Source organism: Typopeltis vanoorti, chromosome 17 (assembly GCF_054136105.1).
Source record: "Typopeltis vanoorti isolate ZY-2024b chromosome 17, IOZ_Tvanoo_1.0, whole genome shotgun sequence".
Taxonomy (NCBI): Eukaryota; Metazoa; Arthropoda; class Arachnida; order Uropygi; family Thelyphonidae; genus Typopeltis; species Typopeltis vanoorti.
This window is the reverse complement of record NC_143565.1, coordinates 10,895,032-10,922,289: the sequence shown is the minus strand read 5'-3', so window position 1 is coordinate 10,922,289 and position 27,258 is coordinate 10,895,032. Positions and strand designations below refer to the sequence as shown.

The window sequence follows — 27,258 nt, the reverse complement described above, 5'->3', positions numbered from 1 at the left end:
TAGGTGTTAGGGGAGTGAAGTAATGTTTCACATGTTTCTTTGTATAGCCATTACATTAGGAACCGACTTTTGTGAATGACTTTTGTCTTGTTCCACTTAACTCTATGTCTGGTGTTGATGACATGTTCTGCAATTCCAGACTGTTCGGGTTCAAGGTACTGGATGTGCGACTGGTGTTCTTACTTATGATGCCTGTGATACTCAGGTGAAAATTCTACGAATAAAGAATAATTTACGTGAGTTAATTCCGTTATTATAATAGTTAGTAATGTGATAGGTATCATGTGAATAACGGAATTCTCACGATGAGTGTTCCCCCCTTCGTGAAGGTACCTGTATAATAATAGTAATAAAAATAACAGTAATGATGCACAAATATCGTTGAAGAAAAAATGAAAGAGTTTGAAAAGAAGAAACAAAACTTGGTGATTCAGTGGCAGACCCTGAAGAAAACATTGATTCAGCCAAAGAAACATGTATTGAGGTTATCTGAAAGGATTAAAAAAAAAAAAAATCAGCACTCCATGGTGAACTCAGCAAGTTAAAGAAGCAGCCAAACAAAGAAGAAGAATGTATAAAAATTTGCAGCAAGTAACTCATCATATGCTTTGAGAGAATAAAGAGAAAAATGCAATAAAGCAAAGCATTTGTAAAACTGTGATAACAAAAGATTTTGGTAAGAAAATTGGAAAGAATTAATACATAAGCCTCTGTGGTTTAGCAGTTCTGTAGCTTCCATTATTGAGACCACATAAATGAGAACAAGTAAATGAGTTTAATTAATCTAAACAAATATAAGCCTACAAGTTTGGTAAGTTGACGAATATACATCGTCAGGGGTATTAGCAAAAGTTGCACAAAAATAGACTAGAAACAATGAATTACACATATTAGATGTTATCAGAACTTCACAATTGGTACATATAAGTAACTAGAATGAAAACATTAATTGTTTTTATTCTGGTTACTTATATACGTGTATACATGTAACTTATATATGTATACGTGTTGGAACAAGCTTGTTGCTGCTGTCATGTTTTGTAGCATTACGCTTATCAAATCCTAGGTCCAAAGCAATTAGATTTTTAATGAAAGCAGACCAAACTTGGTGTAGGATTAAGCCCTAATTTTAGTTATATTGTATGGGGATATGCATCATTTGTGAGGCTTCCTTCAACTTACTTGTAAAACAATTATGATCAATATAAGGCATTTTTGTTTGTTGCAAAACTACTTGATGACCCATGGAAGTTGAATGGGATGTTAAACCTGATTTATGCCTTCTTTTTTCAACATCTCTTTATGTTCAAACATGCAAATCCCTTCCAACCTTCCCATCTGGCCTACATAGAAAATGCTGTGGGAAATGCCATAATTTTCAGAAAGGTGGCAAAATTTTTGAATTAAGATTTCTGATCGCTTTCAGAGTATTTACTCTGGAAGTATTCAGAAATCTTAGAAATGGTGGAAATTACTTTAATAGGAATCAGAGATGATAAAGGTGACATGAGAACTGAAGATAAAGATACTCTAGATATCTGAAGTAATTCCTTTGAAAGATTGCTAAATGAATCAGGCAGTGACAGCACAGTGGTGTAAGACAAAGAGGAATGCAATAAGGAGTATATATTAGTATTGAGGTATAAAAAAATCAGAAACCAGAAATGTGGAAAGGCAGTTAGAGGAGGAGATATTCACTCAGAAAGGCTTAGGTATGGCAGTATAATATTTGTAATGTGGGAAAAAGAAAGAAAGAAAGTTGAATGTAAAAATTTAAAATGACTTTCCCTACTCCATGTTCCTGGTAAGATTTATTCAAGCATTCTTGAGAAAACACTAACAAAAATTGCAGAAGGGAAACTTGGAGAAGAAAGAAATAGATTCAGGCCAAACAGATTGCCAGGTGAGATTTTCACTTTACTACAATTAGTTGAGAAATCATGGGAATATAACAGGGATCTGTGTTTACATTTTGTAGATGTGGAGGCATATGACAAGGTTCCAAGAGAAATGCTGTTCCAAAACACTACAATTATATGCTGTAAATGTGGCATTGTACTGAGCAATACATAGTTTATATCAGTTAGTATTGAAGGAGACATAGTCAGATGATTTGATGTTAAATCAGGTATAAGATGAGTGTACATTATCTCCACTGTTTTTCATCATCTATATGGATCATATTTTGAAGGAAAGGGGTGTTAATCTCAACTTTTTATTTTATACAGATAATGGTTTATTCTTGAATAAATCCAGTACAAGTAAGAAAGGTGTAGCAATAGCATTTACCATGTAATACTAAGATAAACTTTTTAGTTTTGGAAGCAGTTTTGAGGAAAAATTTCAAAATGAGAAATTGGACAGTGAAACTTATTTGTCCCACTTCAGTAAAGTTTTCAATTAAAGGTGATATAGCCAATTATCGTATGAGGATAGCGTGGTTTATTGTCCAGGAAATTTGGGTTTTTCATTTCATGTATAGGCAAATTGGACAAAGAACACAAGCAATTAACAGACAAATTCATATTTACGAATTTAAGGACACAAAACACATGTGATGAAATGATTATTTTACTTATTATTAATAAAATAACACTTGATGTTTCGACCCCTATATCGAGGTCATCATCAGAAAGATACATGTGTATAGGAAACCAAGCTACATGCTCTTGCACTCTATAAAGCAGTGGTATTCAACCTTTTTTACTACGCGAGCTACTTTTCTATAAAAAGTTATTCCGCAATCTACCCTCTTATATATAAGTCATTCGGTGATCTACTCTCATATAGATTACATTCCCCCAACCTGATATCTGATTACACACAAATAAACAACTAAAAAAATCACAACTTAAAACTTTATTTATGTATTTTGAGAGGTGGTTACAGGGTTGACACTGGGGAGTTCTTTCGCTTGGTTGAACAGCGGGAAGGAGTGATGACAAGAGGCCATCCCTGGAGGTTACGAAAGGAAACTGTGAGCAAGAGGGTAAGGAGTGGTTTCTTTGTGTGGAGGGTGGTTGAACTGTGGAATGTATTGCCTGATGGAGTGGTGGGAGCGAGAACGGTCAATGAGTTTAAGGAGTGGTATGATAGACTTTGTGTTTCTTAGGGGGGGACCTCCCACGATGAGTCTTGATAGACTGCGTTTCGTAGGGAGGACCTTCCGCGATGAGTCTTATGACTTCATGGAGGCCTGAATAATAATAATAATAAATAATATTTAAAAATTTATTTATCACTTTTAATTATTTTAATACAACAAATATTTTAATACAACAAAAAAAAAAAAAAAACATATTGGAATAAATATTTATTTCTCTGTTTTGGAAAACCAAAGTTAGAAAAAACAACCGATTGATTACAAACTCACAAGTTACAGGAAATGCTGGTTGATTAAAAAAAAAGTTAACGTGAAATTTGGCATTGTTTGAACCTCGCAATATTTTCATAGTCAAGTTGATATGAAGAAGTGGCCAATCGCAGACAATCATCCAACTGATCATTTGTAATTTGGTTTCTTAATTGATTTTTTATGACTGTCATATTTGAAAAAGCGGATTCTGACAAGTATGTTGATCAGAAACAAGACAGAATTTTTCATGCAATATCAGTAAATATTGGGAAATTTTCATGTGCATACTTCCAAATAGCTTCATTGTTTATTGATTTTAAATGTAAACTATTCTGAATGTTTATTATCTCAAGTTCTACTTCAGCTTGGTTTATATCAAACAGCTCACTAATTTTATTTGAAATTTCTGTGATGTTCAAGTTTTCTTGAAATGAATTATTGATAAAGATACAATCATTTCAGTTTTATTAAAATCTTTAAATCTTGAATTTATTTCTTCCTCAACTAATTCTATTTCATGAATAAATTCTTTTAAATCATAGCGAAGCATTTCTTGATTTTGTTCAAAAAATTTTAATAAATATGGGAGAGGTCTAAATTCACGGTCATTTATATTTTTCTTTAATAAAGGTAAGTATTGTTGGAAAATTTTTATTGAACTTAATATATCAATTAAATTTTTATCTCTACCTTGCAACTCTAAATTTAAATTGTTTAATTTCGTACAGAAATCTACTAAAAATGATAAGTGTAACAACCATCTTTTATCACTCAATTGTGGATAAATATCCCCTTTTTCATCAAGAATATTTTTTGTATCGTTAATTAATGCAAGAAATCTTTCTAAAAATAGACTTCTGCTGAGCCAGCGAACATTATTGTACAACAGAAGTTCCCTATCATCATCTGCGTGTAATTTAAATAACTGCCATTGCAGGGCATTTCCTCGAACAGAATTTACAATTTTAAATGTAATATCCAAAATATCTTTTGTGTTTAATCTTTTACTACACAGTACTTGTTGGTGAATAATACAGTGGTACGTTAAAAAATCTGGATATTTGTCATCGTTTTAACATAATGAAATGAACCCGATTTATTACCTATCATTGCAGGAGCACCATCAGTAGTAATAGACACAAGTTTAAAAAGCGGAAGTTTGTGTTGTTTCACAAATTCATCAAATGCCGAAAAAATGTCTTCTTCCCTAGTCCTTCTGAATAATGATATAATTTTCAAAAAAGTTCTTCTTTACTTGAATAATCATGAAATACCATGCGAATAAATACCATTAACTGAGCAATATCAGTGAAGTCGTTTGATTCATCAAATTGTGATGAAAATGCAACACACTGGTGAATGTCTGACATTAACCTGGCCTGGAAACTTTTCTCTGGCAATTGGAACTCTTCTTTTCGGCAATTTGAAACCTTGTCTGCAGCCTAGAAGTAGTCTCTCTCTCTCTCTCTCTCTCTCTCTCTCTAGGGACGTCTTGAACCGAGAAGCTCCTTTCTGGAAGTGGGAAACTCCTCTCTCAAGCAACGTGGTTCCGGGCAGTCTCTCTGACGGCGTCTCTGGACCGGGCGGCCTCCTCTCTGACAGCAGTTCTGGAACTGGGACCCTTTCAGTGTCCCTTTTTATTAAGCCTCCTCTGAGACCTCGCATGAAGTTTGGCAATCGGTATGAGTCTTTCATCTTAAGTTTCTAGTTTGGCACGCCTTTTGTCCTCCTCTGCTTTCTTTTGATTGTAAGTTGCTGGCCATCGGAAAGTTGTTTGAACTCTTTCTGGCTGACTTCGGAGATGTTTACACTTAGAGCCTGCAAGCCTTTCTAATGTCGCCATGTACAGTTCGGTGACAAAAACATTGCCTTTGTTTTTAACACTCTAACATATTCTTATTAAAGCAGTATATACAGTTAGCTTCAAAAGAGTTATTTACAAAAACATCTAATACAAACCATACCGAGACAAACAAAGTTTGTTTTTTTACAATATTCACATGGGACTGAACATAAGTAAAAAATCGATGTAATGTGCTTTGGAATATTTAATATTTAAAATACAATCAAGTTTTTACACTTTGCTTATAATTGTATTCACTCGACTTGCTGTTTGACTTCAACTGATCCAAATTAATTCATTTACCCGGACTTATAAAGAAAATTACTGATTTGACAATTTTAACGAAAAATAAATAAACAATAGCAATACACTTAAAGCGAATTAAAAATAATACAAAATAATGATAAATAAAATATTATGTTTTCAGTTTTAATTAAATTTGTAAGTAAGGAGGAAATCACAAGAGATCAACCAAAAGTCACTCTGCGGTCGATGGATTGAACACCCCTGTCCTAGGAGATGTATGCTGTTATACATTACGAGTGGAGGTCACTACCCAGATCGGTTTCGATCTTTATTGAGGTCTCATCAGTGAGTAGGTAGACCCAGATGTGAATACTGAGGTTGCAGTGATATGGAGGTTATTTCTTTACTATACCAGTCGCCAAGAGGTGCACCAATAAATATAACTTAAATAAAGAGCCAACAGGCTTCACTTCGGCAATGCAAAATTATGCAAATCAAGTGGATATTGAATCCCACATTACTACACATTACATTACACGTACTACTAGGTGTTGGCTTGTGCTTGGACTTGCCGAAACTTTATATAGTTTCTATATTCGTCATGAAACTCTTAAGATTTCTTATCTTAGAGTTTCTTATTTGGCTAAGAAATAATTGGGATTCAATATCCACTTAATTTGAATAATTCTGCATTGCCGAAGTAAAGCCTGTTGGCTCTTTATTTCAGTTAAAAATAATAATAATAAATAAAAAATAATTAATAAATAAAAAAACTACAATAAACTAAGAAGAATCTTAGTCCTCCTGTATTAAGATTCTTCTGGATTTGTACAGTTCGGATTGTTATACTACGATTTTCTTCTGGACTTGTACAGTTCAAGTTGCTATTTGAAAGTTAAGGAAAAAAAACACTTCATCAAGTCTTCTTCTTGTATTGAGATTTTTCTTTGGCTTGTTCTGGTTGCTATAAAGGTTGCAAATGGTCACCTCCACATTCTTGGAATGGTTAGACCATCATTTCTGTTCAGATTTGGATTATGTTTGAGCATTTCACATGCTTCTTTAAATTTCCTCTCGAACCAGGTTTTGGTGCGGTGTAGGGACTTGATACCTTTCCAATCAATTCTGTAGTATGTTTGGAGTGGGTGGTCAGAAAGGCCGGTTTTCCAAAATGGAGGTGTTTAATGTGTCGTTCGTGTTCGTCCTTCCTAATTAGGATGGTTCCTTCAATGAGTCCTGGTGTCACATAATAATAATTATAATTATTATTATTATTATTAAAATCTGACTTCTGTGGAGTCAGAGACTCATCGTGGGAGGTACACACTATCACACACAAAGCCATGTCTTAAACTGATTTAATGTGCCTACATTCACAACACAATGAGGCAATGCATTCCACTCACCAACCACTCTCCATGCAAAGAATCTGCTCCTCACAACTACGTATTCCAAAGACCACGACCACTTTTGAGAATCTTCTCTGTGCTCTTTCTAACATATCCTCATCACCATAAAAACCTGGTGACCAAATCTATGCACAATAATATATATGAGGCCTGATCAGGGTCTTATTCAGTTGCATCATAACCTCTTAATTTCTGCATGTCAGGGTCCTCCACATCATTGCCAGTATCCAATGTGATGTCTTCACAACTTGTGCAGTGTGGCTCCTGAATTTCAGGTCCTTGTCCATCACTACTCTCAGATCTCTCATCTCCTCTACTTCCTTTAAAGTTTCCCTCCTTGGCATCCCATTGTTGCTTACCAAATCTCAAAACTTTACACTTTGCAACGTTGAACTGACAGTTCCACTTCAGTGCCCATTCATGCAATCTATTCAGGTCCTCTTGTAAGGCATTAACATCAGCCTGACTGTGCATTGCTCTCCCTAGTTTTGCATCATCTACAAACAGCTGCATATCGCCATTTGAACCCAGCTCAATATCATTAATATACAAATTGAACAACATTGGTCCCAAAACTGATCCCTACTGTGCACCACTAGTGACTTTCCTCTTGTGGGATACTTCACCCCCATGTACAACAGTCTGTTATCCAATCCTATCCATTTCAGTTTATTTAACAGCTTGTCGTGTGGCAGTCTATCAAATGCTTTTACAAAATCTAAGTATACCACTTGCGTTTGCATCTCTTCTCCAAAACATTTGTCACCTTGTTATGATATATATGTAAGTTAATAAAATATGCTCTCCCTTTAAAAAAATCGACGCTGACAACTACAAAGAATATTACTGTTATCAGCCAGTTTCTGTATCCTAGTTCTCACCAGTCTCGCTAATACCTTCACACAACTACAGATTGGCCTAATTTTTTGCCACAACTTTATCACCACCTTTATGCAGCCTAACAATTTTGCCTTCTTTCCACTCTCTTGGAGCCTATGCTGCTGCTGTAAGACTCTTATTAAACAGGCATGCCAGTGCTACTTCCGTTTCCTTCAAACATTTCCCCTAAGATGAATGGTGATATGTCATCAAATCCAATAACCTTATTGACATCAAGTTTGTTTATTTCCTGACATACCTCCTGCTCACATACAGTTGAGCCATCCTCTGCTATGTCCTCTACAGTTGAGTTTCTCATGATTTCACCCTGATAAGGATGAAACACTCTCATAAATTAATCGTTGAATTCATCAAAAATGTCTTTTGCAGCAGTTTCCATTCTACCATTTTTATTGATTAACATTTGTCATAATATTAATAACAAATTAACAGCACATTTCTGTTTCACTTATCATAGCAGGTTTTGGTAACTAACAGCCTGAACACACATCTACATTCACTAAGATCTATGTCAGTTTTCATACATGTAAACATGTATATGTTACAGTACTTATTACTAAATCACTTAAGGAATTGAACAACGTAGATACGAATATGAATTAAATTAAACTTTAATAAATACTTCTGATATTTCGGCAACGTCACATTGCCATTTTCAAAAGGAACTTACAAAAAAGCACGTGCATGTAGGCACGTGCTTTTTTGTAAGTTCACACAGTAACTGAGAATGAAGAGATGAACTATTGTTCTCCTAAAAGTCCTGATGGTGCCCTCTAGCGGGCCAAGTAGGTGTTCTTGGCTGTTGGGCTGAAGGTCTGCTGATGTAAGTCTCCCAATTTTGGGGCAGTTGCATACAACCAAATTTGTTGAGGTTTGGAGAGTTTCTTAGGCTGATTCCATAAATAGTCTTTCGAATTTGTATTTGCTACGGTGTATTATTGTAGCTTTCTTCCACCGTATTCTACAGCGTGTATCCAGAGCATGGTCTGCAAGACCAGAATGGCTGTACTTGTGAAAACGGATGCAGTCCTTGTGTTCAGAAATTCTGCTATTCGCTGCCCTGCCTGTTTGGCCAAAGTAAGACAGTTTACAACTGCAAGGGACCTGGTATACACCAGGTAGGTCTAGGGGAAGTGGTTACTCTTTGGTGGAGCGGATGGAGATTTGATGGAGACCTTTGAAGAAAAAGCCTTAGCCTCTGCCCCACAAATACCAACCATATGGCTTCGCTACATTGATGATGTGTTCGCTATTTGTCCACATGGCTCTGAAACACTCCTCTCCTCTTAACACACTTAAACAACCAACACTACACAATCAAGTTCACCTTGGAAAAAGAGGAAAATAATAGCCTCCCTTTCCTAGACACATTAGTCACCCGCTAGCCTGATGGAACCTTGGTTTTCTCAGTTTATAGAAAACCCACCCATACAGGCAGATACATTCACCAATAATCCCCCCCCCCCCTCACAACAATATGAAGAGGTTAAAACACTATACAACAGGGCTAAACTAATCTGTTCTAACGACATGGCCCTAAACATTGAACTAAATCACATCCTCAACACTTTCTCAGCCAATGACAACTCCCCCCCCAAAAAAATCCAAAAAATATTAAAACCTACAAACCACAGCCCCCCCTCCCCCCTCCACAACAAGGATTACTCTAAATCCATCACCATTCCCTACATCCGAGGCACCTCGGAAAAAATTACCAAAATCTTAAAAAAACATGACCTGACCTCCTGTTACAGGCCATACAGAAAATTGGCATCCCTTATCTGCTCCACTAAAGACCAACCACTTCCCCTAGACCTACCTGGTATATACCAGGTCCCTTGCAGCCGTAAACTGTCTTACTTTGGCCAAACAGGCAGGACAGCGAATATCAGAATTTCTGAACAGAAGGATTACATTTGTTTTCACAAGTACAGCCATTCTGGTCTTGCAGACCATGCTCTGGATACATGCCATAGAATATGGTGGAAGAAAGCTACAGTAATACACCGTAGCAAATACAAATTCGAAAGACTATTTATGGAATCAGCCTCAGCCCTAAGAAACTCTCCAAACCTCAACAAATTTGGTTGTATGCGACTGCCCCAAATTTGGGAGGCTTACATCAACAGACCTTCAGCCCAACGGCCAAGAACACCTACTTAGCCAGCTAGAGAGCACCATCAGGACTTTTAGGAGAACAATAGCTTCATCTCTTCATTCTCAGTTACTGTGTTGTAGTGCCTACGTGCACGGGCCTTTTTGTACATTCCTTTTGAAACTGGCAACGTGATGTTGCCGAAATATCGGAAATATTTATTAAAGTTTAATTTAATTTATATTCATATCTACGTTGTTCAATTCCTTAAGTGATTTAGTAATGCATAACCAACGTATAAGCCTGTATACAAGAGTTACAGTACTTAATAACCATCAATCCTACACAAGATTAGATTTAACAATATCACAATACAAATACTAGTATAACTAATATTTTTATGCAAAATACAAACCACACACAAGATAATCTGCACTGCTTTTAAACCCTGAGGTAACCAGTGGTGTATCTCAGGGTTGTCCTTGGGACATTATCGTTATATTACTATTATTACGGTCGACTCCAGGGAGTCCTTAAATTCATCGAGGGAGGCCTAAAAATCATGTCCACAAACTATACGACATTCTCACAATATCTATCATACCTTGCCTTGAACTCACCGTCATAGCACCAACAACAGACTCTGGCAGCTTATTCCACTCATTTACCACTCTAAAAGTAAAGAACCCTGCTCTAATACCCTTGCTAACCACACTCTTGCCCAGCTTCCATAGATGTCCCCTAGTTCTCCCACCAGCAGTCCTGATCTCAAAAATATCCTCTGAATTAATCCTATAGAAACCCTTTAACAATTTGAATGTCTCAATCATATCTCCCCTTTTCCACCTATCAACCAATTTCTACAACCCACAAATCTTCAACCTGTTCTCATAAGGTTCATTCCATAGACCTACTATCATCTTGGCCGCTCGCCTCTGGATCCTCTCAACCTCCTCCCCATCAAGAAGAAACCTAGGTGACCAAATCTGGGTACAGTAGTCGAGATGAGGTCTTATCAAGGTTCGGTACAGAGGAACAATAACTTGCATGTCTCTGCTCGTCAAAGTATTTTTCAACAACCAATTGAGTCGATGAACTGATTTAGCGACTTTTGCAATGTGCTCCCCCTAAACTTCATCTCCCTATCCACCAACACTCCCAGTCCCTGGCCTCATCAATCTCTTGGAGTATAGTTCCACCAATGCGGTATGCTGCTGCTAATCTTTTCACCCCAAAATGCATAACCTTACATTTTGTCACATTAAATTGACATCCATTCTCCTCAGCCCAGAACTCCAATCTATCCAAATCGTCCTGCAAGATTTTGACATCTTCTGCATTCACTATTGCCCTACCCAACTTTGCATCATCAGCGAACAAATGAACTGTTCCTCTTTGATCCTTCCCTATATCGTTAATGAACAAATTAAACAGCAGTGGTCCAAGAACAGGACCCTGCAGCACACCACTAGTCACAGGCCTTCTTTTGGACTCTACTCCTGAATAAACTACTCTCTGATATCTCTCCATCAACCACCCACCTATCCATCATCTCACCAACCCTATATCCATTCCCGTATGTTGTAGTTTACGGATTAGAATTCCATGTGGTATCCTGTCAAATGCTTAGCCAGGTCCAGCAGTATCACTGTAAACCCATTACCCTTATCCAGTTCAGCGGTCACTGTGTTATAAAACTTGGTAAGTTACTGAGGCATGATCTACCCTTCACAAAGCCATGCTGTCCCCCATACAGTATCTCATTTTCATCAATCCATTCCTGTATTTTTCCCTTGACTACTTTCTCTGAGACCTTGACAACGACTCCTGATATGCTCGGTCGGTAATTTGCAACAGAAGTCTTGGAACCTCCTTTATGCAGTGGAACTATTTTCCCCTCTTTCCACACCTTTGGGACTAAACCAGACCCGAGCCTCAGATTAAACAATATGGTCAAGCGCACTGATAATTCTTTAGTTGCTTCACATAAGACCCATGCCGGTATGCCATCCAGTCCCACAGATCTATTCACATTAAGGTTCTGTAATAAACTATTCACCTCCACTTCATTCATCACAATTCCCGTATAAACTAATGGTTCCTTCATTTTTTCAATGTCACCACCTGGATGATATACTCTTGCAAAGTGCTGGCTCAGTAATTCCACTATATCGACTGATTCAGTGACCTCCTTACAATCAGCATTCCTTAAAATCATTCTGCCGTGTACAGTTTTTTTTTTTTTTTGCTTGCAGCATATTCAAAGAACTGTTTGGGATTCTCTTTAGCTTGCATAGCTAGTTTCCTTTCATAATCTGCTTTTGCTTTTTTTACCACACTCGTTACACTTCTGGCCTGCAGTTTATACCGTTCGTGTGCCTGCAGGTCACCTTTCTCTTTAAATTCCCTCCACAGTTGTTTCTTTTTTTGCAGCGCAAACTTAATGGTGTTATTCATCCATTTAATCCCTACTCGATTTATTATTCGGACCCAAGGTATACAATCAGCCATAACCTCCTGTAAATGCTCCTTGGCCACTTCCCATGCTCTATTGACATCCAGCCCTTGCAGTTTTACATGCCATGGCACTGAACCAAGCAATCTCCTAAGCTTGTCATACTTGCCCGCACGGTAATTCCACATATACCCTGTCTTAATTGAAACTTTAGATCATTACTTACACCAAATGCCTCTACTTCTCTTCCACCTTGGTCAGTAGAATTGCAAAAAGGAAGCCAATTAGCATTGTGGTCATTCAGATTACCAAGGAAGATGATTTCATTGTTAGGGAATTTGAATTGTAGGAAATCAAGTTTCAAGAAGAAGTCAAAGAGGTCAGATTGATTTTCAGGATTGGGAGAATGGTGGAGACAGAAATTAAATTATACTTGATCAAGCAAGGAAATCTTAAGCCCCACAAGATCAAAAAGGGGAGATTTAAGATTAGGCATCCTCTGGCAAGGAATATCAGATCACATAAAAACATGACGACCATGCTTGTTGTACTACTTGTGCTTTTGTGTAGTATAGCAGGAAATTATGACCCTGAGGAGTATGCTAGGTTCTGCACAATGGTCAGTTTTTGAATGGGAAGGATATTTTGACAGTGCATGGAAAGTGTTTAAAAAAATACTTAAATGATGCAATATCAGAATGCATCCCTAAAGTTGGAAGATAAATAGAGTAGGAGTGAAATGAATGTGTAATCTAATTAAGCAAGAGATTCGTAAGAAAAAAATTGACGTCGAAGGAATACCGTGTGCATAAGGATGATGGCATTTATGATAATTATAAGCCCCAGGCCAGAAGAGTCAAAAGTATTGTCAAAAGTATGAAAAGAAAAGTCCACACTTTAACTGATGTCACCTATGGACTTTTTTCGAAGTTGGATCGAATTATGGTAGCAATGTGTAGTATGATGTTCTCTCAAAAGATGTCATTACTCGGATGAATACCAGCATCAACACATCACTGGTAGGACAGTCAGACAGTCCACACCATAGCCGAGGAAGCAGGACTTGTTGATGCGCGAGGCCTTCTGGATCTTCCCTTGTGCACATCACACATGGTACCATGCAGTATGTTTCAAGGCTTCTCTTGATTCTAAGAACAATCTCTCTGACTTTTAAAAGCTGCTCTGCAGCACTTTAGTTTTCTTCCAGTTGATCCTGTGTGCAGGGATATCCAAAGCATGGTCTGCTAGACCCGACTTGCGATAGTGCCGGATGTATTTTTTGTGTTCAGTAAGGTGAATGTCCACAGTTCTTCCTGTCTGACTGTAGTAAGCTTGATCACATGAACAGGGTACCTCGTAGACTCCTGGATATGATAAAGGAGAGATGCTGTCCTTGGGTGAACGGATGAGAGTAGTCAATTTGACATACAGTCTAAATGCAGTGCATAGTTGATGTTTATTGAGCACTCTAGATGTCTTTTCCAATGTGCCTTTAATGTATGGGATACTGACTGTTTTGTTGTAGTTCTCCATGGTGGACAGTGGGGAGTATATGTCACAGCAATAAGTTACCTAACAGTGGCTCTCCAAGTTAAACAAAACCCAAAGGAATTCTATTGTTATGCTGCAAGTAAAAGAAAAAATAACTCAACTGAATATAGATGGCATGTGGGTGACTGATGCAGAAACGATTGTTCAACTAATGAGTAACTATTTTGCTGAAAGCTTTCAACCTGACATATGCAACATTGAACTCATTGCTATCTCTTCAGTGTATGAGGAAACTCATATGTATGAAGAAGTAGTACTGGAGCTGTTGTACAAACTGAATAAGAATTCTGCAATAGGAACTGATGGGATACTAACATGGATGCTAAAAGAATGTTCAGCTGAACTGACTATTCCTTTGACCAGGCTATATAATTTTGAGTCTCAGAACGGCAAAAATTTCATGTGAATGCTTTGTCTGTTAATGAATTTAAGAAGTCTGATAGGTATTGTGTGAATAATGGTTAGTGTGTCGATGTAGGGTCTCCCACGATGAGTCTTCTGACTCCATGGAGACACCTGTTATATTTCCCTCTTACGTGTTCTCCTTTGTTATTTTTGTTCTTATACTACGTGTGTTGTTTGTTCGTGGCCTTTTGCTCTAATTCTCTTCCTAAAATTTTTCTCTCAACTTTGTCTATCAAATACAATGTAGGGCCCTTAGATTACCCACTCTCTAACTTGTGTAAGGCATCCCCTTTTTTTTCTCAAACGAATTTATATACTGCGCCAGCCTGAGCTTAGGTACAGAGTATATCTTAACCTAGGGAGGGTCACAGAAATTAGATGCCACTAATGTGGTTACGACTAAATCAGAGACCATAGGTGTTCTAATCTTGCAGTCATAGCCCTTCCTTCTTAGCTTACTTTGGGTATCCCCACGTGCATATACAGATTAACAGGTTCGTAATTTTTATGAGTGGTAAGAGTCAGTCTACATGGTCAGATCACACACATATGAAACAATGAAACATATTTAATGAACTCATAAGTAATACAAGACATAGACATTATGTAAGCAATACTAAGTTAAAATCATCCAATGTTTCACTCACTCTCTCATACCTTAAATATACAAATTTCTCATTACATAGAATGTTTCCTTCAAATGGTTAAAATACTATATACAGTTGATCAGGTGCTCTTTAGGCACAAATACATTTTGTTTCCTTTTTGTATGGGTTAACACATTGGTTCTTAACAAATTCACGGTTCTCGGACTGTCAGTCTAATGAGATTTAAAATGTTCTATAATCTGCTTAATCTTCAAAGTTCAATTTTCATTCTGAAACACAAAATTTCTTCCATTCACAATCATCCTAATGTTTAAGGGACAAAGAATATGCAAAGTACTTATCTACACTGCACAGGTTTTCAGGGTTCCTTCCGTCCTTCCTTCATAGTGGAAAACTTTGTTGTTCAAGGTTTGCTGCCATGTGGGAATCACATGTATTTTTCGAGTGTGGCGCTCGCTTCTTCAAGAACTACATCAGTGCACTTTCTTTGCCGATGGCCTGCAATTTTATCTGCTGTACTCTGCTGCGATGCCTTGCTGGGACTTACGTTAGTCAACTCTGGGAATGTAGGAGTTGGACATCGTTGACCACTGAGGAGCACACGGAGAGAAAACCGGAACACACAAATGGGAGCGGATCCAGACCTTTGTTGCTGCATATATTCTCCCTTTCCAGCACCCTCTTTTCGAGTTAGATTTTGCATATTCTGTCCTTCGATTCGTCCCCGACTGAGGGACTTCATCGCACCACCATACGGGGCCTTCCATTTTTGGGAGTGTGTGCATCTAGATATTTTCCACGGGTGCTTACAATATTACGGTGGCATTTGAGCGACCTTGCCCTTTCTTAGACAGTGTACTGACATTTTTGCATGTGTAGTTATAAATCGCTAGTAATTATCTTTACATATATTCTCTTTGATTATTTTACATTACAATTCTAATTTAGATCTGGCAAAACTTATACCAAAATATTTCTTTCATCTTATTGATCATGATATTAATTCTTCTATGACATGAACTTAATTGCGGAAACGACAAGTATGCTCTCTTAGTGGGGCATATTCTGTTAGATTCTGGATGGGTGACTTCATTCTAAGTGAGTTTGCCCATTTCAGATCTAACACGCCATTATAATAATAATGTGTGTGTGTGTGTTCAAGATGTTAGTCGCCAAAACTTGCTATTTAACACAAAACTTTTTTGTGTTAAATAGCAAGTTTAATATTATGACAAATGTTAATCAATGAAAATAGTAGAATGGTAATGACTGCAGAAGATATTTTTAAGGTATTCAGTATTCATTGATCAATTTATAAGGGTGTTCCATCCTTATAAATTGATCCGAATGTATGATGTAAATGTATGAAATTTGTATGATGTATCGAACTATTGACCAATCAGCATCTCAGGATTGGCAGTAAAAGTTTTGGAAAGGTTGGTCAGGGCTCGCATTCAGAAATGCATTGATAGAAAATTTCTACTTTCCAATGAACAGCATGGGTTTACTAAGGGAAGATCAAGCTCACATTCTATAATAATGTTATCGGTGAATTAAACAAGAGGAATGATGAATACACCATGATACCTTTGGATTTTGCTAAGGCTTTTGACAGAATACGGCATGGAAGAATGTTGCATAAATTGGAGTATATGGGATTGGATTATGAACTATTGACATGGATAAGAAAATGGCTAACTAACATATCAAAAAGTGGTGTATGAGGGGTGTGAATCTGCAAGATTCAAGATGCCTCCCCAGCATGATTCGGTAAGGGATGGCACCAGACTCTTCGCTGGGTTCGAGTATATTGACCTTATCAGGATGAGGATCAATGCCCTGCCTATTCGAGCCCACACAGCTCGATGAGGTAGTGACGACACCAACTGTAGGGCTGGCTGCCACTACAGTGAGACATTGTCTCATATAGCCCAGTGTTGCTTCTGCACCCATGGGGGGTCCGCATGAGGAGGCATGATGCCGTGGTCTCCATTCTGAACAACCGCTTTAAGAACAAAAGTTGGGAGACTGCAGTGGTACCACATTATAGGACCTCCTTGGGTTTGCGTAAGCCAGACTTAGTGATTAAAAGAGATGGTGAGGTTTGGGTAGTTGATGCTCAGGTGGTGGGAACAGGACGCCCACTACCCTATAGCCATAATAATAAAGTAAATTATTATAAAAATAACCAAGATCTAGTTAGTAAGTTACAGGAGGAGTATGGGGTTTACTCCTCTGAGGTTTACCAGCGCCACCATCTCTTTACATGGCGTATGGAGTGCAGATAGTTATAAGGATTTAAAACAGCTTGGACTTACGCAGAAGGATATAAAAGTTCTTTCCTTGAGGGCCCTACAGGGCACACTGGTGGCATGGCATTGCCACCAGAGAATGACTACAATGATCATTAGAACAGACATAGGGTAAAACACTTGTAAACACTTAGTCCTATATCAAGTCTGGACGTGATGTAACGGTAGTACTTTCCATAACCAGTACAAAGATTAATTTAAAAAAAAAATAGCCAGTGGTGTGCCTCAAGGATCAGTCCTTGGTCCATTGTTATTCAATCTGTACATTAATGACATTGGGAATGATTTGATATGCAACATACAGCTATTTGCTGATGAGGTAGGAAAATCAGAGGTGCTGCTGTCATGCAGTACTTACAGAATGATGTTGGAATTGTGGGCATGTGAAAATGGTTGTCAGTTTAATGTTCATAAATGTAAGGTCATGGTTATTTTTGGATTAGATATACGCTGTTGTATTATACTAGTGGGATTATGCTAGAAGAAACTGATCAGGCAAGGGATCTTGGAGTTTTAGTAGACAGAAAGTTGAAGTTCAACGGTCATATAGCAAAAATTGGAAATACAGCTCGGGGAATAAGTGCAATGTTGAAACGAACCTTGACATATAATTATTATTATTATTATTATTACGGGCAACTCCAGGGAGTCATTAGACTCATCGAGGGAGGCCCCAAATCATATTCATCACAACTATTTGACATTCATACAGTAGCTATCATACCTCGCCTTAAACTCATTCACTGTCACAGCATCCACCACAGACTCGGGGAGCGCATTCCACTCATTCACCACTCTAAAAGTAAAGAACCCAGCTCTAACACCCTTACTAACCACACTTTTGCCCAGTTTCCATGGATGTCCCCTAGTCCTCCCACAACCAGCCCTGTTCTCAAAAATATCTTCTGAATTAATTTTATAGAAACCCTTCAGTAATTTGAATGTCTTAATCATATCTCCCCTCCTCCGCCTATCAACCAATTTTTGCAACCCACAAATCCTCAACCTGTTCTCATACGGTTCATTCCACAGACCTGCTATCATCTTGGTCACTCGCCTCTGGATCCTCTCCACTTCCTCCCCATCAAGAAGAATCCTAGGTGACCAAATCTGAGCACAGTAGTCTAGATGGGGTCTTATCAAGGCTCAATACAGAGGAACAATAACCTGCTTGTCTCTGCTTGTCAACGTATTCTTCAGCAACCAAGTGATTTGATGAGCTGATTTGGCCACTTTTGCAATGTGTCCCCTAAATTTCAATTCCTTATCCACCAACACTCCTAAATCTCGTGCCTCATCAATTTCCTGGAGCACGGTTCCACCAATGCAGTAAACTGCCGCCAATTTTTTCACCCCAAAATGCATAACCTTACATTTTGCCACATTAAATTGACATCCATTCTCCTTAGCCCAGACCTCCAATCTATCCAAATCATCCTGCAAAATTTTGACGTCATCTGCATTCACTATTGCCCTACCTGTGTTCCTCTCAGATCCTTTCCTATATCATTTATGAACAAATTAAACAGCAGTGGTCCAAGAACAGATCCTTGTGGCACACCACTAGTCACAGGCCGTCTTCTGGACTCTACTCCTGAGTAAACCACTCTCTGATATCTCTCCGTCAACCACCCTCCTATCCATCTCACCAACCCTATGTCCATTCCCATATGCTGCAATTTACTGATTAGAATTCCATGTGGTATCCTGTCAAAGGCCTTAGCAAGGTCCAGCAGAATCACTGTAAACCCATTACCCTTATCCAGTTCAGCCGTCACTGTGTTATAATACGTTAGCAAGTTACTGAGGCATGACCTACCCTTCACAAAACCATGCTGTCCCCGATACAGTATCCCATTTTCTTCTATCCAATCTTGTATTTTCCTCTTGACTATTTTCTCTAAGACCTTGATAATGATTCCTGTTATGCCGATTGGCCGGTAATTTTCAACAGCAGCCTTGGAACCACCTTTGTGCAGTGGAACTATTTTCCCTTCTTTCCACGCCCTTGGGACTGACCCAGTTGGAAAGATGGTCTCTTTCGATGGAAGGTGAGTTAGCCAATCTCATACGGAGGTTAGGGAGTTTTTTTGCCTTGGGACTGACCCAGACCCAAGGCTCAAATTAAACAAAATGGTCAAGGGCACTGACAATTCTTTGGCCGCTTCACTTACGACACGAGCTGGTATACCATCCAATCCCACAGATGTATTGACATTGAGGTTCTGTAATAGACTAGTTACCTCTACTTCATTCATCACAATTCCAGTATAAGCTGTTGGTTCTTCCATTCCTGCAAAGTCACCACCTGGATGATATACTCTTGCAAAGCGCTCGCTCAGTAATTCCACAATATCGACTGATTCGATTACCTCCCTATCCTCAGCATTTTTTAAGATCATTCTACCATGAGCATTTTTCCTTTTACTTGCAACATATTGAAAAAACTGTTTGGGATTCTCTTTAGCCTGCGTGGCCAATTTCCTTTCGTAATCTGCTTTTGCTTTTCTTACCACCCTTGTTACCATCCTGGCCTGAGCTTTATACTGTTCCTGCGCCTGATGGTCACCCTTCTCCTTAAATTCCCTCCACAATTGTTTCTTTTTTTGCAGCTCAAGCTTAATAGTGTTATTCATCCATTTAACCCCTACTTGATTTATTACTCGGACTCTTGGTATACAGTCAACTATTGCCTCCGATTTAATGAAATATATAAAGTTAAGGAAGTCATTTTGCTCTTTATAGTACCTTGATAAGACCTCACTCAGACAGGTGAGATCTCCTGCGCAGGTCTGGTCTCCTGGTTTCCATTGTGATTCTGATATATTGGAGAGAATACAAAGGAGTGTGTTAAAAATGATATCAGGATTGTGGAATACTGATTATGAAGACAGATTGAGAATTTGTAGGCTGCAGACTAGCAAACAGGAGAAAGAGGGGTGATATGATTGAGAGTTACAAACTTCTGAAAGGGTTATACAGAAGTTAGGCAGGTGGAGAAAAAAAGCGAGGGCATTCTTGGAAGTTGAAAATGAATGCTATTAAGAAGTTGATGAGGACTAGATTTTTCTCTCATAGAGTGGTGCGTGACTGGAATGGATTGCCATTGGATGTTGTGTGTGCAAGCAGTGTGAATGAATTCAAGAACTGGTATGACAGTTGGTGCGGATAGTATGGTCTTTCTCAATGAGTTCCTGACTCCCTGGAGGTTTCTCTTAATAATAATAATAATTCTTTTGTGTGGCTGGATGTGAGCAAATTAACCACTCAATTTTAATGAAATATATCAAACATTTCATTTTAATGAAATATATCAAACATTTTACACTTCATTTTCATGTTATTTTACTGGTATCATAACGTTATTTCAATTTTAGTGGCATTTTGCATTCCATGTTTTGATTGATGTATATACATGTCATAGCTCGGTGATTAGCTGCAGTTTGGTTTAAAGATTTTGTGTTGTCTTCCCCTATCATTGTAATTTTTTTTACACTCTTCAGTTTGATACCTTTCTATACTTAAAGCCAACATGCAATTAAAGTTCTCCAGCTATGAATGAATGAATCAGTCAGTCAAGCAAACAATGGTTCTCTCTTTAATAATATTCTGAACTGACACAGTTTGAGGGTTTTGTTATCTTTAAAAAAAAAAAAAAAAAAAAAAAATGGACATCTTGAAACTGAAAAATGCACTATAATCTCATAACTGGAAGTTGCACATTCATTCTGGTATCTTTGAAATATGCACACTCTGCTTGAGCATATTGTTTTGATTTATAAAATGACCATAGTATTGAAAATAATGTAATAATTAGTGTCTTTTTGAAAAAAAAAAAAAAATTTCAAGATATTAATTACCAAATTAGTTAAAAATGAATCTTTAAAATTTCAGATATAACTCCACCAAGAACAGTATTAGATCCTGATGTACAGTTGTTGCAGGTATGTGAAATGGATATAACCTCTTTGAATAGTACGTAATTTCTCAGATTAGACGAATGGAATGCTTGGTGTAGATGGATGCATGTGCATATAAGTTATACAAAGTTAAAATCTTGACCAAAACATTACTGCTAATTGTAGTTAAGTTTTTTTAAATTTATCACTTTCCTTGGACAGTGTTTTTTTAACTAGCATGACATTTAAAATTATATATAAACTCATTTTGGTAGAAAGGTTCAGAAAAAACAAATTTCGATTTTATTTCTAAAGACTATGGAGGATAGGATTATAATGGAAAATATGAGGGGTGCTTAAGGATTTGAGCTGTATAACTGAGAGGAGACCTCCACATAGCCTTTAAAGGAATGCCAAAAACCGACCAGAGCTTCTGACCTAATGTCCAAGCCTCAATTTCTTGTGGTGCACCCTGTTGGGTATCTACCTGGATACTGAACGAACGAGGATGGGCTGGCAATTTCGGATTTAGCTGACCAAATTGTATTCTTATTGCCTTAAACCAAAATACAAAATGATGGTACAACATGACAAAATTTCATGCCGGCTGGTGCGTCGCCTGGTTAAACAAGGCCCATATTGTGTTTTCGCCAGGAAACCAGGGCGAACAGCGAAAAGTCAGCTACTGGAACAAATCTGAAAACACACCCCAACTCAACATCACCAGAGTTAAAGATCAGTACTATCAACATAAGAAGCCTGAATGACAAAGAAATGGAGCTAGCTGAGAAATTAGATAAGTACCAGATCGACATAATAGGGGTGACTAAAACAAAAAAGACCAAAACTGGTGAGATCTTTCTGAGCAATAAATACAAAATGTTATATTCAGGAAATGACAATCAAGGAAAAGAAGGAGTAGCCATAGTATTCAACACTAAATAGGAGGCTAATCTTCTTGAATGGCAGGCAGTCTCAAGTAGAGTGATGTAGGCAAATATCAGAATGGGGAACTGGACAATAAGACTTAATTGTGCCTATGGTCCCACAGAAGGTTCTACTAAGGTAGAAGTGCAGGAATTTTTTGAGGCTTTACAGAAAGCAACTGACACAATGAAAAAGGAAAAGTTGGTCCTTATTGTGGGATCTAAATAGCAGAGTAGGAAATGATTGTCAGACATACAAAAATATTTTGGGAAAATTTGGAGAAAAGAGCAAAGCTAATATTAATTGCAAATACCTGTTGGATTTCTACTCAGGACATCGACTAGTTATTACTAACACCATGTTCAAACATAAAAACGTGCACAAATTCACATGGAGAGAAGAGGCAAGAAATAAGAAAAGTCTCCTTGACTATGTTATTGCTGATAGTGATGTTTTCTCCCTAGTGCAGGACATCAGACTGTACAGAGGATTTGAAATTGGAAGTAATCACTATTTAGTAATGAGCAGGATAAAATTGAATTTCATATTGAAAAGAATAACATGTAAGAAAGTTTTAAAGCGAATAAAAGTTGAGCAGCTCTCAGATGTGAACTGTAGACTAAAATACACAAAGATTATTGAAGAAAAAATGAAAGAGTTTGAGAGCAGAAACCAAATCTTGGAGATTCATTAGCAAACCCTGAAGAAAACCCTGATTGATTCAGCCCGAGAGGCATGTGGTGAGGTTGTCTGCAAGGATAGAAAATCAGAACTCCATGGTGGACACAGGAAGTTAAAGAGGCAGTGAAGGAAAAGAAAGACAAAGCATATCAAAAGTTCCTGGCAAATAAGTCAGCTTGTGCTCCTAGAGAATACAGAGAATGTAAGAAAGCTAAACACTGTGTAAAACTAGCTAAACAAAAGTCATGGGAGGACTTTGGCAGGAACATAGATAATAAATATCAAGAAAGTGACAAAATATTCTGGAAGTTGTTGAAGAAACTCAGAAATGGAGGAAAGAGTGCTGTAAAAAGAATTACAGATGATAAATGTGACATGAAAACAGAGAAAAAGATATCCTTGAAGTATGGAGTAATTACTTCGAAAAATTGTTAAATGAAACAAGCACTGATAGCACAGTGGTAAAAAACACTCAACAGGCATACAGTCAGGAATACATATCCATGCTTGAAGTAGAAAAAGCCATCAAATTCTTGAAATGTGGAAAGGCAGCAGGAATAGATGATATTCGACTAGAAATGCTTAAGTATGGAGGTATAAAAGTCTTACAGTAGCTGCACTGCATAGTTCAGAAGGCGTGGACAGAGGGATGAATTCCCTATGACTGAAGTAGAGCTCTCATAGTACCCATATATAAAAAGGAAATAAAACTGAATGTGAGAATTACAGAGGTATTTCCCTACTGAGTGTTCCTGGTAAGATTTATGCTAGTATACTTGAGAAGAATTGTGGAAGAAAAGCTTGGTGAAGAACAAGCTGGATTCAGACCAAATAAGGCTGTCAGGATCAGATTTTCACTTTACGACAAATAGTTGAGAAATCATGGAAACATAACAAAGATCTGTATTTAAGTTTTGTCGATCTGGAAAAGGCATATGACAAGGTGCCAAGAGAGAAGCTATTGAATACACTACAGTTATATGGTGTCAATGGGGCATTATATCAAGCAATACTTAGTCTTTATTTGAGTTGTAAGTCAGCAGTTAGAATTGAAGGAAGTACATGAAGATGGTTTAATGTTAATTCTGGCATTATACAAGGATGTACATTAACCCCTCAATTCATTATTTATATGGATCACATTATGAAGAAAAGTAGTATTAAACATGATATCAAAATTGGAGATGTTAATGTCAGCTCTTTGCTTTATGCGGACGATGTTATACTTCTAAATAAATTCACTACAAGTCTGCAAGATTCCTTGACTAAATTGAATAACTGTTGTAATAGATATGGTATGAAGGTCAGCAATAAAAAGACAAATACAATGAAAATAGGAAGAATCATCGACAATGTCAATTGCATTGTGAACGGAGAACTTGTGAAACAAGTAAAACATTTCAGCTACTTACGCACGATTTTTAGTGAAGATGGTAAATTAAATATGGAAATAGACAACAGAATCAACAAAGCTGGTATCGTAGGAAGTCAATTGAATATATTCTTATGGAATAAGAGAGAAATTAGTCGGAACACTAAATTGGCTGTATACAAGACAGTGTTCAAACCAGTTTTAACTTATGGATCTGAGAGCTGGGTCAGAAGTAAAACACTTGACCAAAGACTAGAGACCGCAGATATGAGAGTCCTGAGAAAGATTATAGGCGTGAACAGAAGGCATCAATGGCAATATCATATTAAAAATTAGGATATTAGGAAAGAACTTGACATTGTCAGCATCTAGGAATGCATTAGCAGAGCTAATCTGAGGTGGTATGGTCACTTAAGCAGAATGAGAGAGGAAAGATTAGCAAAACAAGTGTTCTCTGCCAGGTTGGCAGGCAAAAGTCCCAGAGAAAGACCAAGATATAGGTGGATTACTACAGTACAAAGTGCCTTAGAAGATAGAAATATAAGATATCATAATGTTGGAGTCTTGACAAGTAACGGATTGATTTGGAGGAAAATTGTAGGTAGGAAGTTAGTAGTGATGTAAATTTTTCATGCGGTACTATCATATCTGTACACCCCTTCAGGGTACATGGCAGGAATTTGATGATGATGATGATGGAAAATATGGAACATATCTCAATCCAGATTTTTGGGATGTTTAAGGATTCTGTATCTGTAGTATGGGATATGCCTTTCGAATGTTTAAAAATATATACACAGTCATGCTGAAACCAATATATAGTATTTTTAAAAATGCTATATATTGGTTTTTCCAAATTGATTAGATGAACTAAAATAAGAAAGGAAAGAAGAAATTAGTATTGATGGAAGAAATCCACAACAGTTAAACTATACCAAAAGACATATGACATGCAACAAAAAATTCCTCCTTTCACTTCATCAAGCATAGTGACCTAAATAGGAGCATAAATGATGTGGACATGACTTGCAGACATCCAGGCCTGTCCTGTTTTTAACTGAACCTCAGTTTGCAGCTGCAATAACCACTGTTCATCACAGCCATCCAAACCACATTGTATGATTCCCTCCACTTCAAGGATGGTAATTGGTCATTCATGTTATTTAATATTCCATATATACATGACTTGCAGACATCCAGGTCTTCTCTCCTAATCTTCTTAACTGAACTTCAACTTGTAGACAATTATGGTTCATTACAGCAGTCGAAAACTCCATGCTGTATGATTCCTACCACTTCAAGGATGGGGCTTGATCATTCATGTGATCTAACATTCCATGTCAGAGAATTCCAAATATAGAATTTCTGATGATCTGTGACTCCAAATTTCCTTTCCCATCTTTCTATCCTGTTTTCATTTGGTGTCTCTGTTGTTCTCCGAATTTTGAAAATCAGTCAAATCTCTTTTACTTTTTATCCCCAAAGCTGGATTTTCTGCAGTCCATTTTCTTCCAAACAGTGAAGTGATCTTCCTTGATAACTTGTCCACACTCTAGCTAGTTTTTTTCTTTTCCAGGTCCACTAACAGGTGAAAAGGCAGGCCAAAGAATTTTGTCATAAGCAATGACTTAGCACAAATCTTCCACCAGAATACCAGTTAATTCTCAGCACTCACATAATGCTTTTCATCCTGTCTACGTTTTTCATTTTTAAGTATACTGCATGCATGTGTGCTTGCTTCGTGACCTATGATGTTAAGAATAATCTCTGTAATTGCTGTTCTTCCTTTTTATAGTCAGATTGTTGTTTCTTCTCTTAGAAATAATTTTTCCTACAATGAAGCTTCTCTCCTAAATTATCCAAGTTCTGGTTTAATGAAAAATATATAACCAAAAATCTTTTCTATAACAAGTAGTCAGACTAGACAAAAACTTGGAGGAACAAGCCGAGTTCAAGATAACAGGACCAGATTTATACTTTGAGGCTGAGACTTATGTTAAATGACATCTGGAAATCTTTCATTAAATCCTTTATAAACATTGCTTCTCTTACTCTCAACTCCATATACTTTATAAGTCTCAGATCCAACCAACCTTGGAGTGTTGTTCCGACATTTGGGGTGGAGCACCAAACACCTTCCTAAGAATTCTTGATGATAGGTGCTCTGTTTCTGTACTATGCTTTTTCTAAGGTACTTTCGTGGGCATTGCTCCTCTGAATTGGCTGCAGCCTTTCCTCCACTCTTTTACAACCATGTAAGTATTAGAGCAGCCACTGGCTAACATCCATACGCTGTCCAGCTCACAACACACCGAACTCACTTCTCATCATCTTCCTTCATTCCATCCACCCCTGTTTTTTGGAACAGATCCCACATACTGTTTCTCCCACTGAGTACAACCTGCTTGTATAATAATAATGATAATAATAATATCCAACAAGTCTTTAAGAAACATATCAATAGGCTACATTTCTCCTTAATCACTTGTCCACATATGGCAATGTAGTGTTATAGGTCTTGTGACCTTTCATGTGTGGGGTCATCATAAAAAATATGCTGAGAGAAATCCAGAAAGTACTTACCATTATTATTAGCATTTGCAAACATTTCTATATGCCTGTTGGGATTCATTTCCTACTCAGCTGTTTAGATCTCCATTGAGGACTACCTTTCAGCTTTCTTGATGTCAGTTGCTTACTCTTTGTAGTTTGGAAAAGGATTGATTATTTTGATTTGATTCTGTAGGAACTGTAATAATTAGATATCAATGTATGGTTGAGTTCAATGGATGAGTTCTGCTCAAATGAAACCTCATTGGAACATAGATTGTTAAGGTTTTTATGATACTCTATTGTTGAGAAAGGTGTGAGAGGGAGGGGATGGTGAAGTTTGAACGTGAGTGGGTTTCCTGTATAAGTACCATTAGGAAGGTGTGTTATTTATGTCTCATGTTCTCAAAATGTTTCTGAAAATAATTCAAAAAAGAATATACAGAAAATGTGAAGACACCATCGGTGATACCCAATTCGGCTTTAGAAACGGTTTGGGAACGAGAGAGGCTCTTTTCTTTTCTCAAATCTTATTCCAAAAATGTAGTAACCAAAACAAGGAAGTGTTCATTTGCTTCATCAACTTCGAGAAAGCATTTGACAAAGTCCAACATACTCAAATGATTGAACTATTAAAAAGAATAGGATTA

General features: G+C 37.4%; 1 protein-coding gene across 2 annotated transcripts in view; it reads left to right on the top strand.

The window, feature by feature from the left end:
• The window catches only part of LOC150097146 (tether containing UBX domain for GLUT4), a 357,344-nt gene that overhangs the window by 281,669 nt on the left and 48,417 nt on the right, over positions 1–27,258 (top strand). For both annotated transcript variants that reach the window (XM_090407282.1, XM_090407283.1), the window contains exon 11: positions 21,074–21,123. In XM_090407282.1, coding sequence (XP_090263408.1) covers positions 21,074–21,123 — 50 coding nt within the window. The remainder of the gene's footprint in view (positions 1–21,073; positions 21,124–27,258) is intronic.